Genomic DNA, 15,694 nt, shown 5'->3' with positions numbered 1-15,694 from the left:
ATGTACAAGATAGCAGGTATAAGTATAAACATGGACATGAACAAAGGAAATGAGTACAAATAAATGGGGAGAGTAGGACATGGATGGTAGGCACGCTGGTGCGCTTATGCACGACCCCTTTAGGGACCTCTTAGGAATGGGGTGAGGTCCACGGTAGACAATTTAAGGTTGAAGCTGTGGGGGTTAGAGGATGTAACAATGGAGTCAGGTAGAGCATTCCAGGAATTGACCACTCTGTTACTGAAGTCGTATTTTCTGCAATCGAGTTTGGAACGGTTTATTCTGAGTTTGTATCTATTGTGTGCCTGTTATTATTGCGGTTGAAGCTGAAGTAGTCGTTGACAGGTAGGACGTTGTAGCAGACAATTTTGAGTACTATGCTTAGGTCAGACCGGTGGCGTAGTTCCAGGTTGCCCACGCCCAAAATTTCGAGCCTGGTGGCATAAGATTGTGAGCAGAGAAGTGGAATACCCTTCTCGTGAAATACCTCTGGACCCGCTCAATTGTATTAATGTCCGATTATACAGTGCAAATTCCAGGCACACGAGCTGTATTCGAGAATTGGTCTGGCAAAGGTTTTATTCACACATATTCACACATCTGCATAGAAATGACACTGACTGTGGTCAGGCTTTGGATGTAAGATGTCTGCGCTGTCTGACAAGTTGGTTTAAATGATACAGGTTTCACGGACACTGTTGCTTAACTTTAGGGTGGCTGGTAGGCGTCTACAGAATCTGAAAATTTCATCCCAGTGACAAAACTGAGTCTTGTGATGATCTAATGCAAGATCTACCTTATAGGACATCTGTATGATGCCACAATGCATATACAGAAGGTTAGCTCTTGCATTCCTTATTTGCTCAATCTTGCTAATACCCACATCAGTTATTGCAGCTGGACCTGTTCCTTATTGCCACATTTGAATCTTTAGGATTAGCCGAAGTTGCTGATACAGGCAACTAAATGGTTCCTTCCTGGGGTTTTTTTTTTTGGCAGGAGGAGAAGAGGCGGCTGAAGGAAGAAATTGAAAAAAGAAGGGCAGAAGCCGCCGAGAAACGCCAGAAGATACCCGATGAAGCACAGAGTGATGATAAGAAGCCCTTCAAGTGTTTCACCCCAAAAGGTTCTGCCCTCAAGGTAATGCGCCTTCCAGCTGCTGATGCCACATCATTTTGATCAAGTATCTGTGAGAGAGATTCCCATTGTTATCCTCGTGGCTGTACAAAAACTAACACTGTGCATTGTATGTGCTGCTATGACAAATACCTAAAAGCACCGTTATAACACAGATGCATCTTCTGAATTCATTCCTGTCCTATTTTCTGTGCAAAGTTCTTAGACTTAGGACTTCTTCAGTCACAACATTTGTATGTTAAGACAAATCCTGGGAGCCAGGGTGGTGCCAATATTAGAAATAGAATAGAACAACAGAGTTGGAAGGGATCTCGGAGGTCTTCTAGTCCAACCCCCTGCTTAGGCAGGAAACCCTACACCACTTCAGACAAATGGTTATCCAACATATTTTAAAAAACATCCAGTGTTGGAGAATTGACAACTTCTGGAGGCAGGTTGTTCCACTAATTAATTGTTCTCTAACTGTCAGGAAATTTCTCCTTATTTCTGGGTTGCTTCTCTCCTTGATTAGTTTCCACCCATTGCTTCTTGTTCTACCCTCAGGTGTTTTGGAGAATAGTTTGACTCCGTCTTCTTTGTGGCAGCCCCTGAGATATTGGAAGACTGCTATCATCTCTCCCCTAGTCCTTCTTTCTCTTAAGCTAAACATACCCAGTTCCTGCAACCGTTCTTCATATGTTTTAGCCTCCAGTCCCCTAATCATCTTTGTTGCTCTTCTCTGCACTCTTTCTAGAGTCTCCACATCTTTTCTACATCATGGCGACCAAACCTGGATGCAGAATTCCAAGGGTGGCCTTACTAAGGCATTATAAAGTGCTATTAGCACTTCACATGATCTTGATTCTATCCCTCTGTTGATGCAGCCTAGAACTGTGTTGACTTTTTTGGCAGCTGCTGCACACTGCTGGCTCATATTTAAATGGTTGTCCACTAGGACTCCAAGATCCCTTTCATAATTACTATACTGTACCTGTGCATTTCGTTTTTCTTGCCTAAATGTAGACCCTTACTTTTTTCACCATTGAATTTCATTTTGTTAGATAGCACCCAATGTTCAAGTTTGACCGTCCAGGTGGGAAAAACATTTTGTATGCTGAATGAATTGAGCAAAAACCCAAACAACTTCCTGGAAATGGAATTAAGGTAGATAAGGAACAGTGGCAGTCTCACTCATGCAAGGACCGAGTTGTATTAGAATGTATATTTCTTCTTTTTAGCAGGAACAATCACTGAAAAAACAGAAGGTGGCCTCCTTATTTTGATTATCTAATTTACAGCATGAATCCTAAACAATAGGTGCATATTGTTTGGCAATATGTCCCATGATTCACTTCCATCAGTGAATCATGGGACATATTCACCTGGGTATGTGTCTTCATATGCGTGAAGAAGTATGTTCTATAGAACTATTAAACTGATGGACTTTTGCCATTCATTTTACCTCATAGGATTTCACCTTATTGTTTTTATGAATGGAATAATATCACATTCTGAAAACAGAATTAGAAAAAAAAAGAGAGTCAGGAGTTCAGTTTCCTAATTTAAGTACAGAAGCATCTTCTTAATGCTATGCTTTCCATCTTATTTTACAGATATATTTTGTAATTCTGTTTACCGTATGTTTCTTACCAATTTTCAGTTGTGGGCACGTGATTGCTTGCTGTTGTAGTGACTTATGTTTCCTAAGAGTGTGTATAATGTTATTCTGGTTTTGATCAGCCACTGGCCTCTTTGTTCTAATGAATCTTCCTAGCAGATGTGCCTCACTTACCCAGAAAAGAAACAACAATTATAATATTATACCTACTGTATGTGATAGCATATTTATACTGCTCTTTGAATAAAAGCCAACCAATAGCATAAAAATTGCCAGCAAAAGCAGATCCAAGCCTGATAAATATAAATATTTTGTGCAGCTAAATTGCTCTGTCCCTGATATAGAAATGGGAACTCTTTCCAAGGAGAACTTGAAAACTTAATTTTGCACCAGTGAGGCTAAAACCAATTTTGTTGTATTTATTTTGTACAATGACAATAAAGACTAGACTAGACTAGACTAGACTAGACTAGACTAGACTACTAATACTAATACTAATACTAATACTAATACTGTACTAGAAAGTGAAGAGGAAATAAAGAGCCTCTTGATACGAGTGAAGAAAGAGAGTGCAAAAGTTGGCTTGAAACTCAGCATTAAGAAAACTAAGATCATGACATCCGGCCCTCTCAATTTATGGCAAATAGATGGGGAAGAAATGGAGGTAGGGACAAATTTTATTTTCCTGGACTCCAAGATCACCGCAGATGGGGACTGCAGCCAAGAAATTAAAAGACGCTTGCTCCTGGGGAGGAGAAAGCTATGGCAAATCTAGACAGCATTTTAAAAAGCAGAGACATCACCTTGCCAACAAAAGTGCGTATAATCAAGGCTATGGTTTTCCCAGTTGAGAAGGAAGGACTTAAATGGACTCCAGAGGATGGTAGAGGACAGGAAGGCCTGGAGGAACATTGTCCATGGGGTCGCGATGGGTCGGACACAACTTCGCAACTAACAACAATAGTTGAAAAACCTTTTGGTGCATTACTATGTTCATGGGTAAAAGATTGGGCTTCAAGAAGAATTGTCAAAGTGAATATGTGGATTTAATTGAAACAAACATTCTTCTTGTCAGTTGCTTAAGCATATGCTTACCTTAAGAACCTTTCTAATTCTGAACAAATGTGTGATGTAATAAGCACACTTCAGTCTTACACATACATTCTGACCTGTATATTCTGACAGAGCACTCAAGCCACCACAGGCGCCCCCCCGACACGAGTGACATCGAGCTGGCCACACCCACCATGGCCACGCCCACTCCATCTCCCCAAACACAACCCTGATGCGGCCTTCAATGAAATTGAGTTTGACACCCCTGCTCTCTATAAAAGTCCATACAGATTATCCACAGATAGTAATCCATGAATCCCTTTGCAGCTAACCGTGGCATTTCCTAGCATGTGCTTGTAGATTAAAGTAAAAATAAGAGCAACACCGGTGGCTTGCAGGTGTTATCAATCTGGGAAATTTGTAATTTTTAAAGCAACTCTTAACAGAGTTGAGATGATGGGGAAAAAAATAAACTTTACCTCTGTTCTGCTGCCATCTGGTGACTCTGAAAAGCAGCACAACATCATGGTAGGGAATTCATCTCTGGACAAACAATCTAGAGATTCAGGAATTCTTGAATCTGAACATTCCAGTTTGTGACAATTAAGGTTTCCCAATTCCTTAAGGAATCTATTCCACGTATGAAATCTTTCACTCCTTTCCTCTGTACTTTAGAATAGGTTCCTGTCTTCTTTTAAACAAGTCCTCCATCACATCTTAAATAGAATCCCACGTGGCCAACATTGATTTTTTAATGGGGGTACTAAGGTGGAGTGCTTGGCACTTTTGGGCTTGTATTATAGAAAGAACGGTACAGTGAGAAAATTAGACAAGAAGCTAGGTGGTTTTTTAAAAAAAAAATACTTGGGATTATGACATTTTTAGAACTGGGTGGCCAAATTATTTCCTCAATTTATCTCCGGTAGTTTGAGGTTTTTTGTTTCACTCTGTTGATAACTTTTATCAAAGGCGATTTCAAGAACCATCTGCATAATTAATAATACGAGATGCTGCGAGGCAGCCCTGGTCAAATGTACTTGGATGGTTCCAGGGATAGGTTTCAAAACTTTTAGCAAGGTGTTGTCTGCCTGGTTGCTGGGTGGGCGTGGCCATGGTGGGGGTGGCCTAGTCGGCCTCCTGCACCACGGCGGGGGTGGGGTGGGGTGTTCCAGAGGCTTTCCTTGAGCCTCCAGGAGGGCAAAAATGGCCTCTCCAGGCTCCGGAGGCTCTCTGGCCTGTTTTTGGCCTTCCCAAACTTCCAGCAGGCCTGTTTTTCACCCTTTCTGAGCCTCCGCACATGCCCTGCACTAAACCTGCATGCAAACTGGGCTGCGCGGGACTCCTGGAAAGGAAAGGGCGGGGCCAGCCATAAGTGAGATTCGAGGGTTCTCTGAGCTGCACAGAATCTTAGTTAGAGGTTCTCCCGAACCCCTGTGAACCCCCAGCAGCCCACCCCTGGATGGTTCGAGACACATGTGCTACCAACAGCATCTGTCATCGCTTTCTCTTCTTTTTTCTAACATGCAGTTTTGTCACCTGGTAAATGCCAAAACTCCAAAGAGGATGTCGAACTGGCGGGAGGGGGATGTCAGAATGGAGTGATATGCATTTTAGACCCCTAGATATTCTTAAAAGAAGAAAAACAAGCACACAGGGCTGCTGTTTTTAGCTCTTTTGCAACATCTGGTTCCATTTCTGTATGGAGGCTGCATGTGGAGTGATTCTGCTTTTCTTCCTGTCCTGGGGTAACTTTTTTAAAGCCGCTTCGTGGCTTAACACTCTTGCTCTGTTAATTTTGTTTTTCTTAAAAAAACTCTTGTGACATTTTAGGATCCAAAGTTGGCCCTCGGTGTAAGTCAGGGGTGTCCAAACTTGGCAACTTTAAGAGCTGGCTGGGGAATTCTGGGAGTTGAAGTCCACAAGTCTTAAAGTTGCCAAGTTTGGACACCCCTGGTGTAAGTGTAGGCCCTGACCCTTTCATTGTGCTGTTGCTGTGATGTGTGTTACAGGCTTGATATGTTGGTTGCGTCCCTGCCAGGAGTCAGCAACCCTCTGGAGCCGCATGTGGCTCTTTCATCCCTCTGCTGTGGCTCCCTATTGCTGGTCAGTGCCACAATTGATAGGGCTTTCGTTTAGGACAGGTAGAGGAAAAAGGATGCCGCTCTAGGAGGAGACTCTATGATGGGGGAACTGGACTTCTGGTTGGCTCCAAAATTGAATGGGGGGGGGGGGAACCTTCCATTTAGGACCTTTGTTGGCTCTTTGAGTGTTTAAGGTTGCCGACCCCTGGTCTACGCAAACCATTGGATTATTTAAACCTCTTCCAGGTTCTGTAATATTTGTAGACCTCATTTTTATTTTCTTACTTCTCTGTCTCTTTTCTTTAGATAGAAGAACGTGCAGAGTTCTTGAACAAATCCGCCCAGAAGAGGTAAAGAATTCAAACATAAAGAAAAAAGTCACAATAAAAGTTTAACATGCAGGATATGAACTGATAAGTCTCTACCATTTCATTCTTTTCACAGTGGCATGAAACCTACTCACACAACTCCAGTTGTCTCCAAGATAGACAGTAGGCTGGAGCAATATACCAGCGCGATTGAGGTGAGCTGCTTGCATCTTCTCAATTTCCCATGTTCTTCTGATTGACTACTGTGGTCGGGACAAATCATACATTTTTTCATAGATCAAGATTTTTTTCTAAACATGTCATTAAATACTCTGGAATTCCTTGAAAAAGATGGAGCAATGGAGATATTTATTGCAAGCTTGCAGTTGCAATGTCTGGCTGTGAAAGTTGGACCATAAGAAAGGCTGAGCACCAAAGAATTGAGGCCTTTGAACTCTGGTGCTGGAGAAGATTCCTGCGAGTCCCTTGGACGGCAAGGCAATCAAACCAGTCAGTCCTAGAGGAGATCAACCCTGATTGCTCTTTAAAAGGCCAGATCCTGAAGATGAAATTCAAGTACTTTGGCCACCTAATGAGAAAGAAGGACTCATTGGAGAAGAGCCTAATGCTGGGAACAATTGAGGGTAAAAGGAGAAGGGGATGGCAGAGAATGAAGTAGTTGGATGGAGTCACCGAAGCAGTAGGCGTGAGCTTAGATGGACTCCAGAGGATGGTAGAGGACTGGAAGTCCAGGAGGAACGTTGTCCATGGGGTCGCGGTGAGTCGGACATGACAAAGTCATCTGACTTTGTCTGGCAACTCTGTGCATGTACACACTGGGAACAGACTCCAGCTGTTCGTCTGCCTCACTGATGTCTGACTCCGAAGGCAGCTGATAACTGGCATACGGCTCTGTCCCCCTCTCTGCCTCTGACCCAGAGCCCTCATCAGAGCTTCCCCCAGACTCCAGGACTGCCCATGTTTCTCCCCAACCTCCTCACTGTCTGAATCTTCTGCTGGCCTCTGGCGGGCTACAACAGGAGTTTCTTTTTGTGTTCTTTCAGGGCTGACACAGCCTGGAGCTAAGGAGCCAGGGAGGGGAGTGTAGAGACAGCTGGGGTGTTGTAGCCAAAATAAAAATTTCCCCTGGGAATCAAGGACATTTGTGCAGGTGTTCGAAAAGTGGATACTGAGGTCACCTAGCAACTGGACTACATGCTGATTGGACCCTGTGACTGAAGACTCTGGGGAGAAGTGACAAAGTGTTACTTTTAATTGGGTGTAAAACCAGCAGGAACCAAGAGCTGGTTTTCTACAAAGTCTGTGCCAATTTGATATGTCCCAATAAAATGTTCTTTGAGGAACGTGCCTGCTCGGAGTTCTCATTGAAGGAGATGTGACACTGACTCTGACTCACCAATTGCTTCTTGCAGGGCAACAAAGCTGCAAAGGCCCCCAAGCCAGCTGCTTCTGACCTCCCAGTTCCTGCTGAGGGAGTTCGTAACATCAAGAGCATGTGGGAGAAAGGCAATGTGTTTGCATCACCCTCTGGAATGGGGACACCCAATAAGGTATATGTTGTGGTGGCGCAGTGTTAGAATGCAGTACCGCAGGCTACTTCTGCTGACTGCCAACTGCTAGCAGTTCAACTGTTCGTTCTCACTGGTTCAAGGTTGACTCAGCCTTCATCCTTCCGAGGTGGGAAAAATGAGAACCCAGATTTTTGGGGGCAATAGGCTGGCTCTGTAAAACTGCTTAGAGAGGGCTGTAAAGCACTGTATTTTTCAGAACATAAGACGCACCTTTCCCCCCAAAAAAGGGATGAAAATCAGGGTGCGTCTTATACACTGAATACAGCATTTTTAATCTCCTGAAACCCCACCCTGCGCATTTCGTTTTTGGCAAAAATGGACACGCAGAAGGTTTGGGAGGCCTGCAAAGTGTCCTGGGGAGGGCAAAACTTTGTTTTTTAATTTACCTTTAAATTTTTTTGGTGTGTCTTATACTCCGGTGCATCTTATAGTCTGAAAAATACAGTATATAAATCTATTGCTATTGCTATCCTTCAGAGTCTTCTGCCTTTGTGACTGCCTCTGCAATTCCCAGGTCAATCAAGGCAAGAGAAATGCAAATCCCATAAGGAAGACCTGAGATTTAATATAGTGTAAATGCAGATTCTGAACTTCAAACAAGAATGGAAGAGTTCCATAGTTTAACCTTCTGAAAGACATTTTTTTTACTCTGTCTCTGAAATGATATTTCACAGAGACATTGCTCTAAGTTTGTGAAACTAAGCTTTGTCCAACTTTGGCATAAAGGCCTCTGGTAAGCCTTTGAATGATGGGATGCAACCCTCCTGAATGTTGATCATTGTTGTTATTTTAAATCATATAATACTTTGCAAGATTGTCAGATTTCACAAGCTCTGGACAATTTCATTTCTAGTATCACAGGACTTCTCACAGGAATGCTGAAACGTTGTGAGATTTAAGACAGTCACTTGACATCTCCTAAGATTAAGGGGCTTTGCTACAGACTTCAGCTATATGTTCTTGTGAAATTGCACAAATGAGTATGAGGTTTAGCAATCTTACAGATTAAGACATAGAGATTCAGTAGATAAGATGTTGCAATCTGCAGTGCAGGGGGGGTGTCAACTCAATTTCATTGAGGGCTGCATAAGAGTTGTGTTTGACCTCGGGGGCTGGGGGGCATGGCCAGCTCGACGTCAACTCGTGTTCGGGGGTGTCGGCAGTGGCCCAAGCGCTCTGTCAACTAAAACAGGCTCCTGACTCCGTTTTCACAGGCAGAGGGTTGCAAGAGGCCATTGCAGCTAAAAACGGAGCTCGGGAGCCCATTTTTGCTGGCAGAAGCACCACTGGCTGATCACTGTTTGCAGGGTGGCTTTGTGAGCTGGATCAAAGTACCCCATGGACTGGATCCGGCCCCTAGGCCTTGAGCTGGACACCCCTTCTATAGTGCGTCCCTGTTAATTCTAATTATGAAGTTTCCAATTCTGTTTACAAACAAATGTTCTGCAGGAAACAGCTGGGTTGAAGGTTGGAGTCTCCAGTCGCATCAATGAATTGTTAACTAAGACCCCAGAAAGCAACAAATTGGCTGCTTCCAAACCATCAGTGAGTATTTGCTCCTCTGTTTTCAGTAGTGTTGTCGTCTACTCTGCAATAAAGATAAGATGTTTAATAATTTTTACAGGAAGGAAGGAGAACTTCTGTGCTATTTTGGTAGGCATTACTGGCTTCGAATTTTTGAGATGCCCATCCACAGAGGCTGACCCCTCATTTCAGTAGTTCTTTGTCCTTGCCATCATCACTGCTTGATTGCCCAGGCAGTTGGGAGAGGAACAGGGGTGAAATGTTACCGGTTTGGGCCGGTTCGCCCGAACCGGTAGTTAAAAAATGCTTAACAAAAATTTAAAAAGTTCTGACGGTTAGCTATGCTGCGTGATGGTAGGAACTTTTTTTTACTTTTTTAAAGTATTTGGGATCAAATTTTGCTCCCAGGAGAATTTCCTGAGGCCTGCTAGGCCAAAAACGGAGGGTGGAGGGAGTGCTGCGAAGAAAGAAAAGAAAGAAAGAAAGAAAGAAAGAAAGAAAGAAAGAAAGAAAGAAAGAAAGAAAGAAAAGAAAGAAAGAAAGAAAGAAAGAAAGAAAGAAAGAAAGAAAGAAAGAAAGAAAGAAAGAAAGAAAGAAAGAAAGAAAGAAAGAAAGAAAAGAAAGAAAGAAAAGAAAGAAAGAAAGAAAGAAAGAAAGAAAGAAAGAAAGAAAGAAAGAAAGAAAGAAAGAAAGAAAGAAAGAAAGAAAGAAAGAAAGAAAGAAAGAAAGAAAGAAAGAAAGAAAGAAAGAAAGAAAGAAAGAAAGAAAGAAAGAAAGAAAGAAAGAAAGAAAGAAAGAAAGAAAGAAAGAAAGAAAGAAAGAAAGAAAGAAAGAAAGAAAGAAAGAAAGAAAAAGAAAGAAAGAAAGAAAGAAAGAAAGAAAGAAAGAAAGAAAGAAAGAAAGAAAGAAAGAAAAGAAAGAAAGAAAGAAAGAAGAAAGAAAGAAAGAAAGAAAGAAAGAAAGAAAGAAAGAAAGAAAGAAAAGAAAGAAAGAAAGAAAGAAAGAAAGAAAGAAAGAAAGAAAGAAAGAAAGAAAGAAAGAAAGAAAGAAAGAAAAGAAAAGAAAGAAGAAAGAAAGAAAGAAAGAAAGAAAGAAAGAAAGAAAGAAAGAAAGAAAGAAAGAAAGAAAGAAAGAAAGAAAAGAAAGAAAGAAAGAAGAAAGAAAGAAAGAAAGAAAGAAAGAAAGAAAGAAAGAAAGAAGGAAAGAAAGAAAGAAAGAGAGAGAGAGAAAGAGAGAGAGAGAAAGAGAAAGGAAGGAAGAAAGAAAGGAAAGAAAGAAAGAAAAAGAAAGAAGAAAGAAAGAAAAAAAGAAAGAAAGAAAGAAAGAAAGAGGGAGGGAGGGAAGAGGGAAGGAAGGAAAAAAAAGGAAAAAGGAGAGGGAGGAAGGACCACAAACCTGGCCTAGACGCAGCTTCAGAGGATACCTTGAAAGAGCACAGCAATCCAGGGCTGGAAGGGGACTTGGAGGTCATCTAGTCCAACCCTCTGCTCCAGCAGGACATTGTTAAAGTGAGCTTCTGTCTTTTGACACCCCCCAGTCACGTGACTACATAGCCATGCCCCACCCAGTCACATGACCCCCAGCAAGCCATGCCCACAGAACCGATAGGAAAATAAAATTAGATTTCACCATTGGAGAGGAATTCAGGGTTTTAGTCTAGTGCTGTGCTAGACCAGAACAGATGAGAAGCCAGCATACCATGGATAATGCAGGATTTGGTGTATATTTGAACCAATTAATGAACTCTACCATTTGTAAAGGATAAAACCAGAAGGTTGTCCCTGTTTTCAGTTACCAAGGACATCCATACTCAGCCTGATGTTCTCCAAAGGTGAACATCAGGGGTCTCAACTCAAGGTAGATCTGGCTTGCTGGGCCAGCCCTGAAAACAGCAAAGGACCAGCCCACAGTGCCTCTGCCAGGGAAAACAGAGCTTGGGAGGAGCCATTTTCAGTTGCGACGGCCTCCTGTAGCACTCTGCCAGCGAAAATGGGTCCTCATGGGCTAGCAAAAGAAACTGAAAACAAAAACAAAAGAAATGTTTCCCCTTTGCATTTGAGCATGTAATATGGGACAGGATAGGAGAAAAGGAAAGAGGAAAGATAAAGAAAAAGAAGAAAAGATGGGAAGAGAGCAAGGAAAGAAAAATAAGGAAAGAGAGGAAGGAAGAAGAAAGGAAAATGAGGAGGGAAGGCAAAAGAAGAAAATGAAGGAAAAAGAAGAAAAGGAAGAAGGAAGGGAGGAAGGAAGGAAGGAAGGAAGGAAGGAAGGAAGGAAGGAAGGAAGGAAGGAAGGAGAGAAGAGAGATTATAATGGAGGAAAGGGAGAGTCTGAGGGAAGTCCTGCCTTAGCACTTGGCCACCACAGGTGCCCCCGACACGAGTGTTGTCCAGCTGGCCACACCCACCCTGGCCACGCCTACCCTGCCCCCCTTAAGTCAAACACAACCCTGATACGTGCCTCAATGAAATCGAGTTTGACACCCCTGCCTTAAACCATAGTTTCTATAATTTGCAACCTAATGGAAATTGCAACTGAGGTAGACAGTATTTGAAAGAGATGCTTTAAAATGGTCAGCTGATTACTGATGGTGCTAAAGTAGTGGTTTAGATAGTTGTGGTATGCTTTCATTGTCCTGTTTCTACGTCTTATCTATCTGAGAACTAGCAACCGGATGTTCATAAGCTCAGCGATAAATATGTTTCACATAAGGAGTCTGGACTATAGTACAATTATTAGCTGGACTTATAGAATTGTGAGTGGACTATAGTAGAATTATTCACAGAAGTGAGTTGGTACTAATCTGTCCTTTCTCTCCCTTCCTTCTTTCTCAGTCAACTGCTTTCTTCTCTTCCCTCTTTCACCACCATCTTCTTGGCTGGAATTCTATATATATATCCGTTGTTCTGTTCTTCTTTTGGATTGGCTGTTTGCTTTTAACCTGAGTCAGGTAAATCAGTTTTGAAAGTCCTCTGCAGAACTTATGAGCTTCCAGTTCCAGCCCATTTATGTATGTCCAGTTAGCTGTGGACCTATTTTTGAAAGAAAGAAATTACCCTGTTTCCATGAAAATAAGACCTCCCTGGATAATAAGTCCAATCAGGCTTTTGAGCGCATGCACTAAAATAATCCCTCCCATAAAATATTGCCACACAGCAGCAGCCATGAGGTGACCACGCTTGCCGTCTCCTGCCCCTCAAAAATAATAAGACCTCCCCAAAAATAAGTCCAAGCGCTTATTTCAGGGGTCAAAAGAAAATAAAACCCTGTCTTATTTTGGGGGAAACACGGTATTTAAAAGTCTCATACTACTGCCTATGAATTAATCTTTGGGGAAGGTTTATTGAAATAACACAAACTTTAATTATATATTTTTAGACTGTTCTTGGTTTCAAATACTTGCTTTGGTTCTTTGGGGGGAAATAGGACTTACGACCTGGAGATGTATCTGGCAAACGCAACCTTTGGGAAAAGCAGTCGGTTGAGAAGACCCCTTCTTCATCAAAGGTGACCATCCCATCTGTTATTCTATTCCATTTTGGGGAGGGTGTGTGTGTAATCTCTGACGTCTCCTTCAATTGCACTGCTGAACTTCAGTGACATAATTGGCAAATCTAGAAGAATGATGTAGAATAGACCCCAAACTATTTATTTATTTGTACTGTACCAGTGATGGCTTGCTGTAGATGGCCTCTTGAGATGGTCTCTTGAGGGAGGGGTAAAAGAGGCCATCTATGTCAAAACTTGAACAGCCCTCTCTCAACAGAAAGGGAGGGATGCAACACCATCTATCTCCACTCTACCACACAGTCCTTTCAGCAGTTTCAAGAAGACTCCACACCCATTTACACCACTCAGGGGACCCTGAGGACACATATAAATTTCCAGGTGACATTAACGATCGGCTAAAACAATACAAATGTCCAGCATGAAATGTAAACCCTTCTATTCCCCACCATCCATTCTGAGCTGAAGAAGCTTCTTGGATGAGAAGAGAAATGTCTTCAAAGAAAAACCAGAAAGTCCAGTTGCCTCTTGGGGGAAAAAAAAACACCTTTGGGACAGTTTATGTTTTTGTAACTTTTTTTTTTACTTCTCTCTCTTTTTTTTTGCATCAGGTCACAGCCACAGGAAGGAAGTTGGAGACTAATGGTAAGCAAAAGTGAACATTTCAGTGTTGGGGATCAGGCAAGGGGCCCGACCCTCCATTTTGGAATAATATTAATTGGATTGTCAGACAGCCCACTCCTCCACAGTGCCTTGTCCCTGATGGCAAATGGGATTTTTTTGTTTGGAATCTATAAGAGGCAAATCACAGAACATTCACTTTCCTGGCTAGTTTCAAAGCCTCTGAAGATGTGAGCTACCCGTTGAATGAGAGGGAGGTATTCAGCCGGTTCGGACCAGTTCAAACGAACTGATAGCGGAGATTATGGGTGGGTCAGTGGTGGGATTCAGCCAGTTCGCACCACTTTGGGAGAACCGGTTGTTAACTTTCTGAGCAGCTTGGTGAACTGGTTGTTGGAAGAAATCATTAGGGCAGAGAACCAGTTGTTAAATGATTTGAATCCCATCCCTGGGGTGGGTGCTATGCCGTCCTAGATAGCCACGTTTTTTAAGCCAGGCACACGCTCAGAATGCATATGCGAGCAAAGCACATGCGTAAAAGGCCAGGCGCATGTACGCAAGGTGCCCATGTATGCAAAGCGAGTGTACATGCGTGGTAGAAACAGTGGTAAAAATAAGTGAAACCCACTGCTGCGTTGAATATTGTATGGTTCAGAGGTGAGTTTCACATAATTTTACCCCCGGTTCGCCACACACTGAAACTGTGAGTGTGCATGGCTTGGATGTATGCGCGTGGCCTTCCACACATGCGCTTTGCTCTCGTGTGCAGCTTGCACACATCCATGTGGCTTAGAAAACGTGGCTAAATAGGACGGGATAGAGCTGGGGCAGATGGTCTGGTGGGCCAACCCCACCCGCAGGTCGCCACTACTGGTTCGCCCAAACCAGTCCGAACCGGCTGAATACCACTCATAAGGTCCTCTTGACAACAGTACTCAATTGTTGCTGTATCTTCATCTCAGTTCCTCTTTTATGTTTTCCACAGCATGCATGTTACTATCTTTTCTTTTTTGCCCTCCAACATTGGGTAAATTTGCCTGTGAATTGGCTCACCATCATGTGAAACTATGATCGGCTTGGCTGATGACTAAACTTTCATTAGATAGTTTGCTCAACAAAACCCAAAGTCATAACCATGGTTTGCGTACAGCAATGTCTAGGTCCATTTATAAACAAGTATCTAGCAACAAGCTCTTTATGGCTTAATGTAAGATATATATCATAGTCTTTCTGTTCACATTCCTGCTTGCTGTGTACAAGTATTCTTATTTCCTTCCTGTTCAGTTCCATACTTGTCCAATTAAGGATCTCCAACTTGAGTAGGAATTAATGAATTGAAATCTTTTTAATGGTTCTCTTCAGGATCCATTTTTTTTCAGGAATTATGCCAGTACTGAGACATACTTACCTAAGAATAAGCTGATTCAAACCTAATTTTGCAGCTCCATGTACTAAAATATTGCATTCCCACATGAACCACCACCATCTTTTATCGATCCCATAATCCCTTGCAGGGTGGAGTCTGAGCAACTGGATGGAGCTAGAAGAGTGTTTACTGGCCGGATGCCCTTCCTATCGCCATGCAGAGTTTTGTTCAGCAGATATATTCTCATTGTGCCCAGAGAGAGAAATACCCGTATTTTTCAGAGTATAAGACGCACTGGAGTATAAGATGCACCAAGATTTTGCAGAGGCAAATTAAAAAAAAAGTTTTTGTACTCTGCAGACCTCCCATTTTTAAACAAAAAAAGGGCATGCATAGCCTCTAGGAGGCTTATAGAGTGTTCCTGGGGGCTGGGGGGGGGGGTAAAAATGAGCAAAAAAAGGTTCGTTTCCTAAAGGCAATGCACGGCCATTTTTGCAAAGGGTTTCAGGAGTCCAAAAATGCTGTATTCAGTGTATAAGACACAGCCAGATTTTCACCCTTTTTTGAAGGAAAAAGGTGCATCTTGCACTCCGAAAAATACGGTATCTGCCTCTACCTAGGATTGAACTCACAGCTTCTGGATTGTGAGGTGAGAGCTCCACCTGTAGGCCACCAGACCACTCTGCTTTCCCACATGAACAAGGTGGTAAAATTTGAGCCAGGAGCAGTAAAAAGTATGGACCCATTAAAAAAAACGAGGAGTTTCACCAATTTGTCTTTTGAAAATAATATCAGTGGATATTATTTTAAAAGTGGTGAAGATTGAATCTATGGGAAATCTCTTCTGATTGTGGGGAACGAGCAAGAAAGGAAGCTGGTATAAGTCTTTAAAATTTGATCTTAGCATT

At 42.4% G+C, this 15,694-nt stretch overlaps 1 protein-coding gene across 7 annotated transcripts in view; it reads left to right on the top strand.

Annotated features, from left to right (window-relative positions):
* CALD1 (caldesmon 1) overlaps positions 1 to 15,694 on the top strand; it is a 231,077-nt gene that overhangs the window by 212,348 nt on the left and 3,035 nt on the right. For 6 of the 7 annotated variants that reach the window (XM_081956903.1, XM_081956907.1, XM_081956904.1 and 3 more), the window contains 7 exons: positions 1,000 to 1,140; positions 6,175 to 6,218; positions 6,313 to 6,391; positions 7,610 to 7,747; positions 9,218 to 9,313; positions 12,719 to 12,799; positions 13,411 to 13,444. In XM_081956903.1, the coding sequence (XP_081813029.1) occupies positions 1,000 to 1,140; positions 6,175 to 6,218; positions 6,313 to 6,391; positions 7,610 to 7,747; positions 9,218 to 9,313; positions 12,719 to 12,799; positions 13,411 to 13,444 (613 nt within the window). Of the gene's footprint in view, positions 1 to 999; positions 1,141 to 6,174; positions 6,219 to 6,312; positions 6,392 to 7,609; positions 7,748 to 9,217; positions 9,314 to 12,126; positions 12,243 to 12,718; positions 12,800 to 13,410; positions 13,445 to 15,694 lie in introns of those variants that run through there. The other variant, XM_081956906.1, reaches the window with a different exon arrangement.

Source organism: Natrix helvetica, assembly GCF_964273705.1.
Source record: "Natrix helvetica genome assembly, chromosome: 6".
NCBI lineage: Eukaryota > Metazoa > Chordata > Lepidosauria > Squamata > Natricidae > Natrix > Natrix helvetica.
The sequence above is the reverse complement of the archived record's forward strand: the minus strand, read 5'-3'. Positions and strand labels throughout refer to the sequence as shown.